The 17844-nt window shown below is 38.7% G+C and overlaps 1 protein-coding gene across 8 annotated transcripts in view; it reads left to right on the plus strand.

The window, feature by feature from the left end:
- The window catches only part of DYNC1I1 (dynein cytoplasmic 1 intermediate chain 1), a 344233-nt gene that overhangs the window by 50675 nt on the left and 275714 nt on the right, over nucleotides 1-17844 (plus strand). For all 8 annotated transcript variants that reach the window (XR_008550710.1, XM_054692369.1, XM_054692368.1 and 5 more), the window contains exon 2: nucleotides 10566-10682. Coding sequence is in view for 7 of the 8 variants with exons in the window: in XM_054692364.1 (XP_054548339.1) it covers nucleotides 10566-10682 (117 nt within the window). In the remaining variant the exon portion in view is untranslated. The remainder of the gene's footprint in view (nucleotides 1-10565; nucleotides 10683-17844) is intronic.

Genomic DNA, 17844 nt, shown 5'->3' on the forward strand with positions numbered 1-17844 from the left:
GTCTCAAGGTAAGAGAGCTCTGAGGAGCAGCAAGGATTAAGGTCTCTTACAACCCTTATCTGTGGTTAGCAGTTATTGGATATAGCTTTGTAGGAAGGATGTAAATGGCTAAAAATATGCTTATCTGAGCTATATTTAAAGCAGACAGATGCGGAAGAATATTTGTTTGGTTTCCGTGGGCTTTGAACTAATGGTCATAACCTGATAGCATCACTTAAACACTTTGGAGCAATACACATCTTCAACCCTTTGAAGGTTAACCCTTTAAAGCTAAAAGGATTAAACACTGTAACCCTTTGTCCTGTTTTTAATGTCAAGCAAGTGTTTGAATGCTTACTGTGCATCCAACATGAAGCTGAGGAACCACTCTGCCAATGACAAGGAAAGTTTACCTCGTGGTCTGTGAAAGGAACACCCCTTTCCAAGCTTTTCGTGAGAGGTCCATTTAGATAGAGAAGCTCCTTTCTGTTTGCTCTGAAATACTTTAGAACTGCTAGGAGCCCAGTCACATATTATCATGTTATATGAAGTGTTGTGGTGGTAGCTTTCTTTACTTGGCTTCTTGACATGATACCTGGTGAAGGCATGATACCATGATAAAGCTTTCCCATCTATATGAGCCAAGGTTAGCATTTACTATGAAGTTTTTTGTGTAAGGGCTCACTTTTCTTCACTCTAGCTTTGTGTTACTCTCCAGAGGACTTCTATCTCCCTTCTCCTGATTCTATTTTCTGGCTTCTTTTCTGCCCTAATTCTTAGCTTAACCAAGTTCCAAAATACTGCCCTCTAGTTGTCCAAACTGCTCCATCTTTAGTTTCATAGTCTTTCAATGATACTAGAAACAATCATTTCCTAAGGACTCTTGATAGCATCTGAGTGTTTCCTGAGGGAAGCTACTCTAAGATATGAATGATTGATTCTCTTAATTGATGAACAATTCCTTTTCCAAAGAGAAGTTGTCGAGTCTCTAAATTGGTGGAATGCACCATAGGGGTCAGAAATAATGCAACAGTTTCCAGAACTTTTTGGCAAAGATCGTAATGACTTTTGAGTCCTTTAAGTTTTAAGAGCTCTCATCTCTACCCTGTTAAGTAGATGAGAGGGCAGATACCCTATGGATTGATTTTTCTCTCTAGCATAATGGGCCTCTGTATCAAGTGCTTGAGAATATCTCCTGTTCGATGTGCTGATGTGCTGCAATTGCCAATGCTTGAGTTACAGCATAGGCAGAACAATTTGGGTAACTCAGAATCATAAAGTGGTGAAGTAGGATTAGAGAAAATGTGCAGATACAATCTTTAGCATGGATCATAAGTCGAAGAACAGATATTGTAAAGGCTTAATTTAGAAATATTGCCTGATTTCCTGGCCAAGAAATTACCTAATATGAATAAAATTGTGAAAAGCCTAGAAACATCAATGTAGATGTTTAACTGTGAATAGGTATTTTGAGATACTTTTTCCTCCAACGTAGTAATTCTTGGCACAGTATAGTATGCCAATAGTAGTATTGCCATGATAGATACTTCATTTGTAGATGAAAGTTTTACAGTACTTTGGAGAACCTCTGGTGGTATGCTTGGGGATTTCAGAGACAAAAACCTTTTCTCCTGGTGTCAGTTCTCTCATGCAATTTATATTTGTGGCCACCAGGCAGTGATAGAGAGTGATCACAAGATTGGAATGGCCGTACATTGATTAGCATCTACATAAAGGCCTTTTTGTTTAGGAGTTTGCTTTTGACTAAAATGAGCAAAATATTGAGTAAGAAAACACTGAGAGGGAGATATTACTTAGTACAATTATTTAATAAGAGATCGAGTGTTTCCAGTTCTAACTCTTATCACTCAATGGTTGTGAACTTGGATAATTGCATCTCAGTATTTCTACTTATAGGTAAAATACTGGTACTAGATTGTATAATTATTGAAGTTCTTGTTCTTATAATAAAGAACAAAGGAATAAAAGCTTTTCAAATAATGTTAGCTTTTTATGACCTATTTTAAAAACATATATATTATACATTGATATTATACATATTTACAATTTATAAACAGTGGCATTAATTCACTGTGTAGTAAGGCTAAGGCCCATTAGTGTGTGTGTGTGTGGGTGTGTGTGTGTGTTTTTCAGGGAGCGGGGGTGAAACATTTATAAGGTGAAACATTTTCATAACACTAAAATGTGATTTTTTTTTTGTTTTTACTGTATTAACACTTGCAATGATGGTATAAAAGCCATGGTGGATAAAACTGCTTGTACGTTAGCATGAATTAAGACAATAGCACCAGGGCCTCCCCATTGGTGCAGCGGTTGAGCTCTGGTCTGCAAGGCTGCCCGCAGTCTCTGCAGCACCGGTTCGATCCCCAGCCACCGGAGGAGGGTCCCACATGGCCCGCAGACCTCTCCTGCCCCACGCTGCTCCCCTCAGCAGTGTACTTTGGTCCTTCTGCCTGTTCTATTCGCTACTCTGGCTCTGGTGGATTCTCTCACCCTCCCTCCCTTCTTACTCTACCCAGTGCTTGTATAAATAAATAAATCTTTAAAAAAAAAAAAAGACAATAGCACCAAATTATTCTAGTTGCACCAAACATCACTACTATATATTTGTAGTTAAAAAAAAAAAATCCAAGCTCACTTTCATGTGGTAGAAAAACAAGATAATGAAACAATGAAAGTTAACATTACAATTTGGGTTTCCAAACAAAAGTAGAATTTTTGACCATATATCTGCCACTAAGAGCTTGAAAACTTATAATACCTAAAAACATCTGAAGATCAATAGTGATATTACCTATCTTTGATTTTTAGATATTGTGCAATGAATGTGGCAACATTTGGAAGGTCTGTATAATTCAGTATTTTCCAGATTACCAATGCACGATGTTATAAAATCATGTGGGTAGAAGATTTATTCAAAGTTTAAAATAGACTCCTGGAGTGTTAATATAATCTAATACAAAAATTAATTGTTGGATGTGCTTTCATGTTCACATTGGCACTGACCTTAAGGAAACTATCATTTGTTGACTTGATGGACTATTGAAGACTATCCATAATTAAAGACGCTATTAGAAAAACCACTTTTTTTGGCTACAAAGCTATGTGAAGTCAGATTTTGTTCACCATTAAGATAGCTTAACATAGTTGACTACAGAAGCGACTATAAGCAGTAGATTCTATTAAGTCAGATATTAAGGACATATATGAAGATACAAAAGAATCACATTCTTCATACCATTCTTTTTTGTCTTGGAAAGTATGGCTGTTTTTTCTTTTTTGTCCACTGCTCAAAAACTTTTTATTCCAGGGTGATTTTAGTATGGCAATTTATTCATTAAAAAATATGTTAACAAGTAACTTTAAAATTATTAAGTAAATAATTTTCAACACGATTAATATGAATAGATGCAATCCACATAAACAAAAGCTCTTTGGGGTCCCTGATAATTTTTTTAAAGATTATTTATTTATGCATACAAGAACTGGGTAACTGGCCAGAGTTGTGGGGGTGAGAGGACTCACCAGAGACAGAGTAGGGAGCAGAACAGGCAGATTGACTGAAATACACTGCTGAGGGGAGCAGCGGGAGAGTCAGGAGAGGTCTGCTGCACCATGTGGGTCACCTCCCTAGCCAGTGATCAAACTCATGCTGCAGTGGCTGCAAGTAGTTTCATAGTGCTGTGTCTCAACCCCTTGCACCACCAGGGAGGCCCCACCTGATACTTTTTTAAGGGACCAAGGGGTGATGAGACGAACAGTTTTAACATTATCTGCAGTACCCCAGGCCTCAATACTCTTACTATGTGATAGACTTTATTAAAATTTTTGCTTCCATAATGTACTATAAAAGATTTAGCAAATCATCCTACATCTTTCACCAGCCAACTCCCTTCTGAGATTTCTATTGCAGTTTTTATTGATGGTAAGATACTGCTATAAATATGGACTAATGACTGTGGTCTGATTCATCTCTTAGCCTCCCCTCCCTATGGAAAGAGGCAGCTGTATTTTATGATAAGACAGGCAGGTGAAAAGAGTTTGTGAAAGATCAAATTTCTTACATGTACCCAGTGGCAGATGAAAAGTTCAATAGCTGAGAGTGAAGAACTGACAATTTGAACTGACAAGAGCAATTGTTTTCAGGCAGGAAAAAAGGACTTGTTTCTAGGTGTTTTTTTTTTTTTCAATGAATCTGGCAACAGCTGGGCAATGATTTAAACCACCTAGGATTCTGACTTTAAGCTGAAAAATACATTTGCATATGCCAGCACTAGAAATGGAATCTCAAACTGTTGCCAACGTAGACAACCAAAAGGAAATAGAGATCAATATTGTTCAGAAGCTAAGCCACAGGAGATTTTGTTACTCGGCAGCTGTGTAAACAGAACTAAACCCTTTACTTCTCCTCTGTTAGACATTTGGTCCTAACAGGGACCACTGTACTATGACAATATGTGCAGAAATGAAAATGAAAGTGACCCCTCTCAGTGTTGGTGTCAAGAAGAGCTGAAAATTTTCCTTTATGGCTGCGTGTGGATATAAGAACCGGAAGGAGGTATAAGGCTCAGAGGAAAGGCCTAGGGAGGTCAGTCATGACTGCTGTCTTTTATTTCCTTGCTTGTGTAGTTGTGTTGTTTTGTTTTTTAAAGATTTATTTTTATCCATACAAGAACTGGGGTGTGGAGGTGAGAGGATTCACCAGAGACAGAGTGAGGAGCAGAACAGGCAGACTGACTGAAATACACTGCTGAGGGGAGCAGCAGGCAAGTCAGGAGAGGACTGCTGGCCGTGTGGGTCACCTCCGTGGCTGGAGATCGAATTCGTGCTGCAGTGGTTGACAATAGCTTAATAGCACTGAGAATTTAAACTCTGTGCTGCTAGGAGGCCTCCTCTGTCATGTTTTTGTCTTTCCTCCATGGACACTTGGCACTGGGGGCCATTCTGTGAGGGAACAGCAGCAGTGCCCCTTCCTGCAGCTAACTTCTTGACTACAGAAGAAATCCATTCTCTTTGCTCTTCCCTATATTCTGGGGGAAGTGGGTAAGATGGGGAGATGCCCATATGGGATAGCTTCATGTTTAATTCCTATGTTCCAAAGAAAAATGAAGGAGAATTTTACTACTATTAAATGACTACATTTAATTTTTTTGTATTTTTTTTCTTTGAGTTACACCTCTGTGACCACATCCCTTCTAACTTATAATCCATTTAGAGTGAGAGCCTCCTGTTATCCATCTGAATTGGACCTCTAGGAGCACAGATTGTGTTTTCTTGCTCTGAATATATTGCTATTTAATCAGTAACATGCTATACCTTTACTGTATTTCTCACTGTAACATTTTTTAAATGTTTGTAGTGAACTTGGCATGGTGACTTTGAATTCATGTGGAATTAGCCATGGAGGAAAGAATTGGCAAGATAAGAAAAATACTAATAATCATAATAATACAAAAAAGGGGAAGTAGAAGAAGGAAGTAAAAAAAGGAGCAGGCAGAGGGGAAACAGCTATTCCTGAGTATTTAATATTCGCCAGGCATAATTTTAACCTCTTTACTTACATTCATTCATTTACTTGAATCAAAGAATGGCAATTTACTGGGATTAGAAAAGGACTGAAGCAAAAGTTCTGAGAACTCCTTGACGTTTGGGAAGATGGGTGTGGATGAGTTTTAGTAAAGCAAGGTGTTAATGGGTGAGAGAACAGGTGGAAATCATAGTAGGGAGTTAATACTTGAAAAAGAAAAAAAAGTTGTGGGAATTGGGCATTGGTGTACAGAGTCCTGAAAAGATAGAGTAGCTTATTTGGGTTTTGTCATATCTGTTGTGGACTGGAGGTAATTTGGGAGACAAAAGAGAGCAGAAGGGCAAAATGATAGTCACGTTGGTGATAGTAAAGCTGGAGCATTTGTAGAGGACAAGCTAACATTTGGAAGTGAGAGGATGGTGGAAGCATGAATTGGGCAAAAAAAAAATGAGGGTTACAAAAGACTGCGGGCAAGGAGAATGCCAGTAGTGGAAAGCAAGCTCGGAATATTGGAGTCTGCTGTGAGGAGAGCTGATAACCACGCAAATGTGCATCAGCTGACCCTGGAATGGATGGAGCTGGGGTGAGATTCAGAGGTAATTGTTCTTAAGTCAGGGTAGGGTTAAACCTCAGTTGACTAGTGGAAGTAGAGTAGGTTGATGATTGGTCAGGGAGAAAACTTAAGCCCAGAGATGGGTCTATCTCCTTGACCCTTTTCTTTTGGTGTAAATGAAAGAGAACAGCCGTGTGTGTGTGTGTGTGTGTGTGTGTGTGTGTGTGTGTGTGTGTGTGTGTGTGTGTGTGTGTGTGTGTGTGTGTGTGTGTGTGTGTGTGTGTGTGTGTGTGTGTGTGTGTGTGTGTGTGTGTGTGTGTGTGTGTGTGTGTGTGTGTGTGTGTGTGTGTGTGTGTGTGTGTGTGTGTGTGTGTGTGTGTGTGTGTGTGTGTGTGTGTGTGTGTGTGTGTGTGTGTGTGTGTGTGTGTGAAGTGAGGGAGCAATAATCAGCAGCAGGTAACTCTTATTCTTCTTAAACTGAGAGCTTCAGCATTGTCTTTGCAGTGACCTACATTAGTCACAGAAAGTTCTAGAACTCATATTCCCCATGCTTTGCTCCTCAATCTGCTTAGTTTGATGTGCAAGGAGATTTAGTGGGTCAGACAGGGAAGCCCCCCTGGAAAGCCTGTACAGTTCAGTGCTGACACTGCATTTAATGTCACTATTTAAGCCATTTCACTATGTGTAAAGGCCCCATTCATTTACTCTAATGTGTTCTTTCCAAACCCTTCATGAGGCGTTCTCTTGAGATTTCTTATTTTCCAGGGGTTGATGCAAAGTGTCTATTTTGGAATAGATCCAAAAAATCAAGAAGTGGAAGGGACTCTATAGCTGTCTCTAACACTGTGGCCCTACTACCTTTAACAAGTGAAGTGTTATATGCAACATCACTACTTAATGAAAATTTTTACAAGTTCCCTTGGTGTTTTTGTTGTTTATTTTTAAAATATTGGCTCTGTGACTGGTCACACCAACTTAAATGACCAGCATTGTCAGACGTATTTATCAGTTTCAAGAAGACATTTGCCCTTTGCAGAAATATGTTGAGAATACACCTCACTTCCCACTGGTGAATAAAGTCTTTCACGAGAAAATCACAACATATGTAGGGTATTCTTACTATATGGTTTGCTCCTTAGTGATTTTTAAAAAAGATTTATTTATTTATGCATACAAGAACTGGGGTGTAGACCAGAGATACAGGGAGGTGAAAGGATCCACCAGAGACAGAGTGGGGAGCAGAACAGGCAGACTGACTGAAATATATTACTGAGGGGAACAGCAGGCACCACCAGGGAGGCCCCACCTTAGTGATTTTAATATACAGCTGAAGTTTTTCCAGACACTTTTGATGGATTGGGGAAAGGTAGATAAAACTAAGAAATGTGAAGGAGAGAATGAGTTGTCTAAGAAGTTTCTGCTGACTGGTTTTAGAATGATGCAATTTTTCTGATCACATGTTTCATTTTTGATGGAGGAAAACATCAAAACTATAAATTAGATTGGCCCCCCACTGAAGAAGAGTATATGCAGCTTCTCAGATGACTTCTGGAATTGGCTTCTAATTTTCTTTGCCAAGACTTTTGCCCATTGTGTTGAAAATTAGTATTTTTACTAATTGATAAACTGGACATTTGTCAGTTCTGTATCTTCTCTTGAAAAAATAAATCAGAAGATCATCTAAGAGCTCAGCTCTATGTTCTTCCATGTCAGCCATCATTTGGAGCTGAGTGGGACTGCCTTCTTTATGCTGAACGTCTACTCTCTGGCTGGCCCCCATCCCTGCTGTCTTCCCTCATGTTATCTGCCTGGCTCTGGTAAGACTCTGAATTTGTGACTCAGATTTAAATAGTACTTTGTAGATGGATTACTCCAAACTCTTTTCCACATGGAGGCCCATTCAGCTTGTCGCCTTATCTATAGTATTGGGTCTGTGCATTCTTGTCGCCCCAAGTTCCACTGACATCCAAATTATGACATGCTGAACGTTTTTCATTTCCTTCTTTGCCTTCTCTTCCCAATTTCACAGCCATCCTGTCTCTTTCAAAGTTGAATTTTATTTCCACAAAAAGCTACTTCTTTCTTCTTGTTTGTGTTCTCTCTCTTGTCTTTGTTCCTTGCCTTCCCTCTCTACACTCACTCACCAATCTACTGCAGGTGCAGTGATCCCGATATATGCTGTCACCAGCTTCCACGATGCTTGCTTTATTTCTGGCTTTTACTCTGTTTTGCTTATACAAATGCCATTTTTCATTTTGTCACTTTTCCTTTCAGGAAACTGCTATGATTCCCCACTCCACCAAATGGAACTCGCTTTTCTGTTTTCCTAAAGCTTCATCAGTTGTCTCTACATATCCATTCTTGCCCACTAAAGTTTGTATTTCTTGGTTTGGGTTCATCCACATCTCTCGTATTCAACCTGCTCATTCTCTCTTCCACACCTTTGCATGTCTGTTTCTTCCCTTCTTCTGACCTTCCTGACCTTACATGATAAACAGTTCAAACACCACCATTACTCAGAACTCATCCTGGTCCTCTCTGCCAGATCCTGACAATTCTTTTGCTGTGAGGTTTGTCTGCATGTGTCCATTGGGAATCAGAAGAGTATAGTAGCCTTGAATATGAACATGTTTGAATTTAGGTCTTGTTATGCATAAACTATGCAGTCTTAGGACTTGCTGAAATTCCTTTATCTGAATTGCGAAGAATACATTAATAAAAATGCTGGTCTTATTGGATTGTTGTGATGAATGGAAAGTGCCTGAAGCTCAGTCATCTATAAGCCAATATCTCAGAACATCTTCAACCATACCATATGCCCACAGAATTGTTATGTCTCCTTAGAGAAACTCATTCTGCTCATCTTTATATTCTGATACTTATAGAATGCCTGGATTAAATATTTAATATTTGTTGAAAAATGAAAATAATCATGAATGGCAGAGATTGATGACTGTGATTATTGTTGCTATTGGCTTACAAATATTTGCCACAGATATTTATCATGAGCAGGAATGTGTACAGTGGGAACATAGTATACTTTCTGACTGTGTTCATCTGAAAGTGTCTAAGATTGACTGCAAGTTCTTTTATACCTTTGAGATTTTTTCATTGCTATGAATTCTTTGATTCTTGTTTGTTTTCTTTCACTCTATCCTCTACTTCAGGATATAGTATACATTCATCAGAGTTGCATGCAAATGATATGCAAATGAATACTCATGATGTATAATGATAATTGCTTTTTTTCCCCCTTTCATTTAGGCATTTGGATTAGATGGGATTCTTTTTTTCCTTCAAATTATTTTTTTAAGATTTATTTATGAATATAAGAGCTGGGATGCAGGCCAGAGGTGTGTGTGTGGGGGTGGGGGAGGGTGCGAGGATTCACCAGAGACAGAGTGGGGAACAGAACAGGCAGATTGACTGAAGTACACTGCTGAGGGTATTAGCTGCCCTGTAAAAGGGGAGCAGCGGGTGAGTTAGGAGAGGTCTGCTGCACCATGTGGGCAGTTCCCTGGCCGGCCAGGGACCAAACTTGTGCTGTAGTGGCTGCAGATAGCTTCATAGATTGCGTCTTAACCCCTTGCATGACCAGGGAGGCCTAGATGGGATTCCTAATTTCTCAATGTTTGCATTTTTTTGCTAGTGTCCAGTTGGGAATTCAAAAGAGGCAATCATAGTCATTGGTGATCAGTGAGAGTATTCTCCAAATTAATTTTATTTGAAATTATTTCTGACACCATCTCCATGAATGTTACAATTAAATCTCATCAGACAGATTTTCCCAAGAACTTGCAATGGTGTTACCTCCCAATTCATAGGTCCACAACTTTTGCCTTGAAAAGGGAATGTGCCAGGATAAGCAATATTGCATTTAGTATGCAAATGAATGTTTTATAGAAATAGGGTTGTACTAGAGATGAAATTAATTGTGACAGTTCAGGAGGAGTTTTCCAGAGAAAGAATATTAACATGTTACGTCTTCAGTGGCTGTCTTCCCTGATGTATATAATATTAGGCAAATAAAATCTCTGTATCCACCTCAGTGGAGGAATGTTTGTCGAGTCCATTGAAATTTGAACAGAGCATGTCTCTAAGGGTTTGTGACAGCCTGTTGTCTCAGTGTGGGAAGAACTTGTCTATTATTGTCTAAATTGGAAGTCATGATGCTGGTGCTTTTATTTTCATTTGTTAAGACACGTGTACAGAAAATGTGTTGCTTTTTCTGAAGTAAGTTATTATTCTTCAGACTAGAAAAGACTATAATGTTGTTTATCTTCAAATATTTGTGTATACATAAAAGATTTTATATAGAAAGAAACCAGCTCTAACTTAATTTTTTTATTACATAGGTTGAGTAACACTGCCTACTATTGCCAAAAAGCCACATTTTCAAGCTGGATTTCCTTTTGAATGAGTTTTACAATGATAATAGAAAAAGATTATTTTTATATATTCATTTTTTTTTTCTTTTTCTCCAAGGAAACCAACATGTCTGACAAAAGTGACTTAAAGGCTGAGCTAGAGCGCAAAAAACAGCGTTTAGCACAGATAAGAGAAGAGAAGAAACGGAAGGAAGAAGAGAGGAAAAAGAAAGAGGTAAATATTAGGCGCTGGGTTGTTGGAGTGGGGGAGGAAAAATCACTTGGTTCTGAGAGACTGGGCAAAAAGAATACTTTCAAGCTTTCATGCTGCCGTAATAAAACGAGTACATACCTGTAAACTAGGTAATAAAGTGAATTCCCTCTGCTGAGTGCTGCCCCGGGACCACCTAATGGGGGAATATAGCATTTGATTGTGAGGACCCCAAACTCTAGATTCACCCTAGATTTGAATAGCACCCTCAGAGTGGCTGTGATTCCTCTTTTGTTAGAAATTCCTTAGCTTTCCTGTCTCTGTTTCCCATCCTTACTGTGGGAATGGTCATATTTTTATTTTGTGGGGCTCTTAGCGTACCTTGGATACAGTTAGTAAGTGTTAGTTTTAAGGAAAAGTTTTTTAAAAGCTACCACCCAGAGACATTTTATAAGAAAAATAGAAAATAATGTAAATGGATTTCCTAAGTATATGCGTTTTTCAGGGAATAAGAATCAAAGATCTGGTCAAGCTGTATTTCCCTGCACTGGGGTGAAGGTGCGTAGTACAGTAGATTCTACTCCACAGACATAGAAACATGAAATGTTAAAACTAGAATAAATTTTGGAGACCTTCCATTGAGACCCCTCTTTATGCCAGCAAAGCAGCAGATACCCAGAAGTGAAATACAGCTTTTCCGCCTGCCAGACTCTTCCCAACTCAGAGCCTTGCTGTCATATCATGTTTTCTTCTACAATCTGAAGCCAACAAATAATTTATTTGTAATTCTCTAATTTGTTTTGGCAGTATAAAAATATCTCACATCTTGTACAAAAACCAGATGCCAAAGATAGTTTTGAATAATCTAGAATGAAAACTTTGTATTGTGTGACACCCTTGTGTGTCTGGAAGCCAGAGCAGCTTCCCTGCTCAGAATTTTTCTTTAAGGAAAAGGAGAAGGTATTTTGATGCCTTGCAAACCAAATAAATGTTGTTTCAGATTATAAGGTTCAGAGTCAAGGTAACAGACTTATAACAATTATTTTCCAACAAAGTAAAACATAATTGCAGTTCCATTATAGTCTTGGCATCTCTGGCTCTCTGTATCATTACACTTTGATTGATGCCATAGTTTATTTGTCCTTGACAGTGTGCATAATGCTTTCCTCTTGGAGATCTTTGCTGTTATATATGTAGTCTTTGCTTGAAGTAGAGGTGAGAATTGACGAGAAATGGCCATTCATTTCCATGCAAAGCCAAGAAAAGCATTAAGTTATTATGCTTTCTTTCCTTCAAATGTCAACACTTACTGTAGTTTTAAAGCACCTGTTATCCTTTACTAATAACCCGTTTCCTCTCAAACTGACATTCTAATATCCAACTTGAATGTCATAGAATTACTGCAAAATGTGATGTGATATGGGAAATCTGGTTCCAAATTATGCTGTCTGCTTCATCTTTGTCATTTTACATGTGGGGTGGGGGGCAGAAATTACAGGCAAACAAAACTGGTCAAAATGGCCACCCTTTAAACAAAAAGAAACAGCTATACCAAGCCACTTTGCTGATGGAGGTGTGACTCGTTACGCTGCAGACAGAGCCCCGGGAGATTGGGGATGGCAGGTGGTGGGGAGTGTGTAGCACCTGGACTCTAGTTACTCCAGGACTACTGCCTTGTTCTGCAATTAAAGTCCCACAGTCTTCATTTTCTTATTTCTAAGCTGACCTTGTGGTCTAAACTGTGATATCAAGACCTGCTCCATGGGCTCCTGTGGCAATACAGAGTCCTATTTTTTTTATTTTATATATTTTTACATCCTTTTTCATTTTTGCACAATGTATGCATTTTCATCTTGGTTATAGTCCCCATACAATTCCCACCACCCTTGTTTTGATCCTACTCCCTTGTTCCCCCTGTAGTGTGTCTCTGGTTTATAGTTGCCTGTTGATTTTGATTTTCGCTTTTTTATAATTAGTCTTTTTCCTGATCCCTTATTTGGGTTTTCTAAATTCCTGCTATGAGCGAGACCATTTGGTATTTTTCTTTTTTATTCTGGAGTATTTCACTGAGCATGATCCCTGTCAGCTCCATCCATGTTGCTGCAAATTGCATGAGTTTATCTTTTTTGATTGCTGAGCAATATTCCATTGTGTATATGTACCATATCTTCTATTTTACCTTCTCAAAGTTTCTAATTCAGAAGACCAAATACGGTCTGGTTGGGGGATCCACTGAACTACATCATCTTTATATCCTGACCTTCTGCGAACCCATCTACCCATCTCCCCCATTGGTTCAGTCTCAGCACTATTTGTGGACTGGGATAACTTGATTTGTTCTGAGCAACTGGTGCTGTAAAGCAGAAGACCTTGAACTCAGTGGTTATGTACAAAGGCTTTAGACTTGACTGTCACTGGCAATGACCTTAAGTGAATGTGACCTTTTTGAGCCTGTTTCCCTTCTGTAAAGTGGAACAAAGAGTTGTGCCTTCGCAGGGAGTTCTGTGAGGATCCAGGAGGACACCATGGAAGAGTGAAAAGACATAGAGCTGCTCAGTAAGAAACATGTTGTTCTGCTCCTGAGATGGGCTACCAGAGTAAGAGAATGGGAGCCCAGAGATTAACTGCTGAGATTTGTCAGAATCACTGCTGATGAAGCCAATTTCCAAAAATACCCCATTTTCAGAAGGGCCTTATAATTCAAGTTCCCTAATTTCCTATTGCATTCTGTTGCTAAAAGCAAGCAAACAAACAAAACCCTGGAAGTAATTTATCCTGATACCTCTTTTTTGAGATGAGGAGGTCCCATACCTCTTTTTTGAGATGAGGCCCCGGGTCTGAGCTTGAGAGCTCCCTCCCTTTATCTCCAGTCTCAAGAAGAGCCCCCTCTGGCAGCCAGTTTTCCAAATTAGAAATCTGGGGTTATTCTTTCACCATCTCCTTCCCCAACTTACAATGATCACTAGGTCCTGTGCAGACATTACAGCTTTCTCTTTTCTCCCCATTTCTTTTCTCCCTAAAATCCACATTCCAGCCTGACTCAGCTACTTACTTTAGTCTTTTTCCTGATCACCTATGGACTATACACTCTCTCTTGATAGGGAGTTTGTAAATGTTCTCTTCTTGTTTTTCATCTTTACCTACTTCACCAAATTTCCCTTTACCTATTTGATAACTATGTCTTACAGTTCTCTCAAATGTCACTTCCTCCAAGAAGTCCTCTGTGATATCTTTCTCTTCCTGTGACTAGGTTAGCCTTGTACCCTCTCCTTGACCTTATTGATGCATTTAGCACAGATTATTCTATTTGCTTCTTCACTTGTTTTTCTTTCCTAATAGAGTGTTAGCTTTGAAAGACAGGGCTATATTTTTTTTTATCAATGTCTAGCACAGATCACATAGCAGGACTTTAATCCTGGATTATAGAATGAATAAGAAGACATGTGAAATAGTCAGGGCAGATATGTGATGCTGATCACAGCCTTTCTAGGCCTCTGGAAATCTTTTCTACAAATTCCTTAGAAGCGTCAGATGCTGAGTCTGTGGGATACTGGCCACTGTCATTAATGCCTGAGTTTAAGAATTTTTTCTATCTTTTTTTTTTTTTTGTAGAAAGTTAGAACTCAGCTTCAATTTATAGGTTTGATTTTTGTTAACTTTATTTAGGCTTAGATTTCAAATAAAACAATTTTAGAATGAAAAAGGAACTAATATTCTAAATGCTGATCTGAGTGACTATTTTTGCCATGACAGAAACTGGTGTGAATTAGGACCACCCAGTTTGATTGTCTCTACAGAATCCAGAAAACTCTGTACGTGTATAAAATTACCACTCTCAGCTCCTTTGGATATAATTGCTTTCTTGGTTGTGGTATTTTGAATGAAACCTAATTTTAAAATAAATATCGTGGCTACCATTTAAGACGCAGACCCGGTTTCATGAAAAATTGGCCTTAATGCAGTGAGTTGTGCTGAATGGAGGCCACCGTGAAGTTTCGTCTGTCCTTGGCCTTCTGCCGAATTGCTGCAAGGTGGGGTAGCCAGGGGTTTCCTGGCCTGTCTTCACCAGTTTCTCTAATAACCATGGAACTGTCTTTGGGAAAGTGACTGACAATTCTCAACTGACAAATTTTATTTTTCTGATTATCCTCTTTGAGTCTCAGATTTGATTACTCTTCAGAAACATCACTTGCTGGGAAAGACACCTAGCATGTTTTTCCTTACTAGTACTGTGAAATTACTCCTTTTTGAGTCATTAAATTATAATAGAATTCTATAGTATTTACATGGGGAAAGTCAAGTTTCCTGATGGGGCACTTTATATAGCTGTCTTGGGTAAAAGCACTTTGTTCAGTTTAAGGTGTTAATTATAACAGATTATTTAAAAAAATAGGAACTCTCTTTGTTTCCAATAAGCCTCAGCTATCTCATTTTGCATTTGTCATAGTCAACTTTAAGTGTTTTCCTAAGCTCCCACTTCAACTAGGTGGACATTTTCCTTATTGATAGGTGATTATATTGCTTATTTCATTAAGAATCTAGAAGATGGAAGGTAGTTAATGATTTGTAGAGACAACTTGTAGTGTGAGAGTGAAGGCTGGGTCTACCACATGTGCACAGTGCATGGGTATCTATGTGGACCTGTGATTTACCCTCTAGTATGTTTCTTGAATGTTTAGCGATTAAAGTGCGAATAAGTCTGAAGATAAGATTCTGTGCCTTTCTGCACGGGACATATGTGACAAAAAGTTTCTGGGTAATAGGTCCTAAAATTACTTATAAAGAAATGATCAGGAAGATCTTTTTTCTGTTCATTCTTTATATAAGCTTCACTGGAACTCAAGTTTCTTTACCACTGCACTTTGTTGTCCTTCAAATTTTTTTGTTGAAAGAGTGAAGGAAGGTCATGGCTTTTGTTTTGTTTGTTTGTTTGTTTGTTTGTGGGACCCTCGCCCAGCAGCTGGGCGGCTGGGGATCGAACCAGCGCTGCAGAGGCTGCGGGCAGCCTCGCAGCCCAGCGCTCAACCGCTGCGCCACCAGGGGAGGCCCCGAAAGAGTGAAGGAAGGTAAAGATTTGTTGTTGTTGCTAGAATATAGATATGACTTTATTGTGAGAACTGGGTCACTGGAAATCTAGATGATTCATCCTAACAGTGCTGTTGTAAAAAACTTTCTGAATGGGGTACAACTGGTAGAAATTGGCATGAATGATGTATAATCCCAAGATTCAGATTGAATTCCTAAGATGAACTTTGTTTCTCAAAGTATTTTAATTTGTATTTCAGTAGCTGCTTTGGTGACCCCTTTTTCTTCTATTCCCCTCATTCCCTTCTATCCTGTTGTTTTTTTTTTTAATTGAGGTGATACGGGTTTATGACACTGTACATGATTTAGAGGTATAGGATTGCCCCCTTCAGGTTCTGCTACCACACCACACCCACCCACTTCAGTCCTCCTTTTAACTTTGATAAAAGTGAATATTGACAGAGAAATTCACTCTGCAACATCTCTTTTCTCATCTTAGTTCTGTATTTACTTCTGTTGTATGTATAAACTTTGAAACTTGCTCCTATAGTTCAGATGTTAAAACTGGAAAATAGTGTGAAATTTGACATCTTCACTGATAGAGATTGTACTACATTTCAGAACTTGAAGTATGTGAGGCTATCTGAAATCCACAGGCATTCTCAGCAGCCCTTACCAGCCCTGTAATGGCAGTTTTCTCTCTAATAATGTATAGACTTCAAAAATGTGAGTGCATTTCTGGTGAATAACCAGAAGTGTTGAGCTGAGCTTTGTGTGCCAAAATGCATTTAGCTTATATTTCAGTGTGTAGGTTGCCATCTGGGGGTAAGTCAAAAGTTGCACAAACTTTTTTTTTTAAGATTTATTTATGCATACAAGAGCTGGGGTGTAGGCCAGAGGCACAGGGGGTGAGAGGATGCATCAGAGAGCAGGGAGCAAACAGGCAGATCTACTGAAATATACTGCTGGGGAGCAGCAAGAGAGAGAGGAGAGGTCTGCTGCGCCATGTGGATTAGCTCCCTGGCTGGGGATCAAACTCGTGCTGCAGTGGCTGAGGATAGCTTCATAGTGCTGAGACTTAATGCCTTGTGCCACCAGGGAGGCCCACACAAATTCTGTCTGCAATAGTCTATGGTGCCAGTGATGCTTCAGGGCTTTGAATGGCCTCTACAGTCCTTTAAGGGGATGATGCCCTGTTATGCCCCATTATTATTGCCCTGGGGAGGAAGGTGGATCTGATAATTGGATAGTTTTTTTTGACAAACTGTAAAACAGTTCATTTCCATAAATTTGCAAAGCTTTATTATGAGTTAACTGCACATCAGAGGATTTGTCATGTTTCAGATGTGGGCAAATGCCTCAAGTAGTTACTGTGTGGTGAATAAAGAGCCCTGAATGTTCACATTACCACTGAATGACTTTAACCTGTATTGTCATTGGTCACTACCTATAACAACAAATTATACATGATTTTTTTTAATTGATTAAAAATTTTTATTTCTAACATCATTCATTTTTGTACAATATTTGATTTCTCCCCTCAGATGTAATCACCATAAATCTCCCACCACCACATCACCCATCAACAGTCACCATAGTCTCTTGAAATTGCACATAGATTCTGACTGTCAGAAGCTCAGATACAATTTGTGAAAGGAACTTGTCCTAAATGACTTTTTATTCAGTATGCTTCTACACAATTTTCTCCTTCAAGTCAACGTATATAATGGAAGTCTATGAAAATCAGAATCAAGTAATAGGTCTTTCATCATTACTGTTTACATACTTCAATAAACATTTTAGCCTGATATATTTTAAGCCATGGTAAACTTAAGTTTACTGATACAAATAGTGTATGCATTTTACAGTTAGATTTTTATAAATAAATCTCTTTTAGGCAGATGGCAATAATTATTTGCCTAATCCCTAGCATGTGACATGCATATTACAAACATATACTCATCAAAAATTGATAATATGTCTTCCAGAAGGGACAAGGAAGTAAAAAAAAAAAAATAGACTTGAAACAAATTCATGTCCCAGTCAGAAATACTTCGCCTTGGTGAATTCTTCAAGCACCAGGTGAGAGAAACTTTCAGATCATGTGATAAAGGCAGTAAAAAGCTAAAATACTGAAAGAGAAAGTACTGATTGGTCATGA

This window comes from Talpa occidentalis, unplaced genomic scaffold, assembly GCF_014898055.3.
Source record: "Talpa occidentalis isolate TD23 unplaced genomic scaffold, MPIMG_talOcc4v2.1, whole genome shotgun sequence".
NCBI lineage: Eukaryota > Metazoa > Chordata > Mammalia > Eulipotyphla > Talpidae > Talpa > Talpa occidentalis.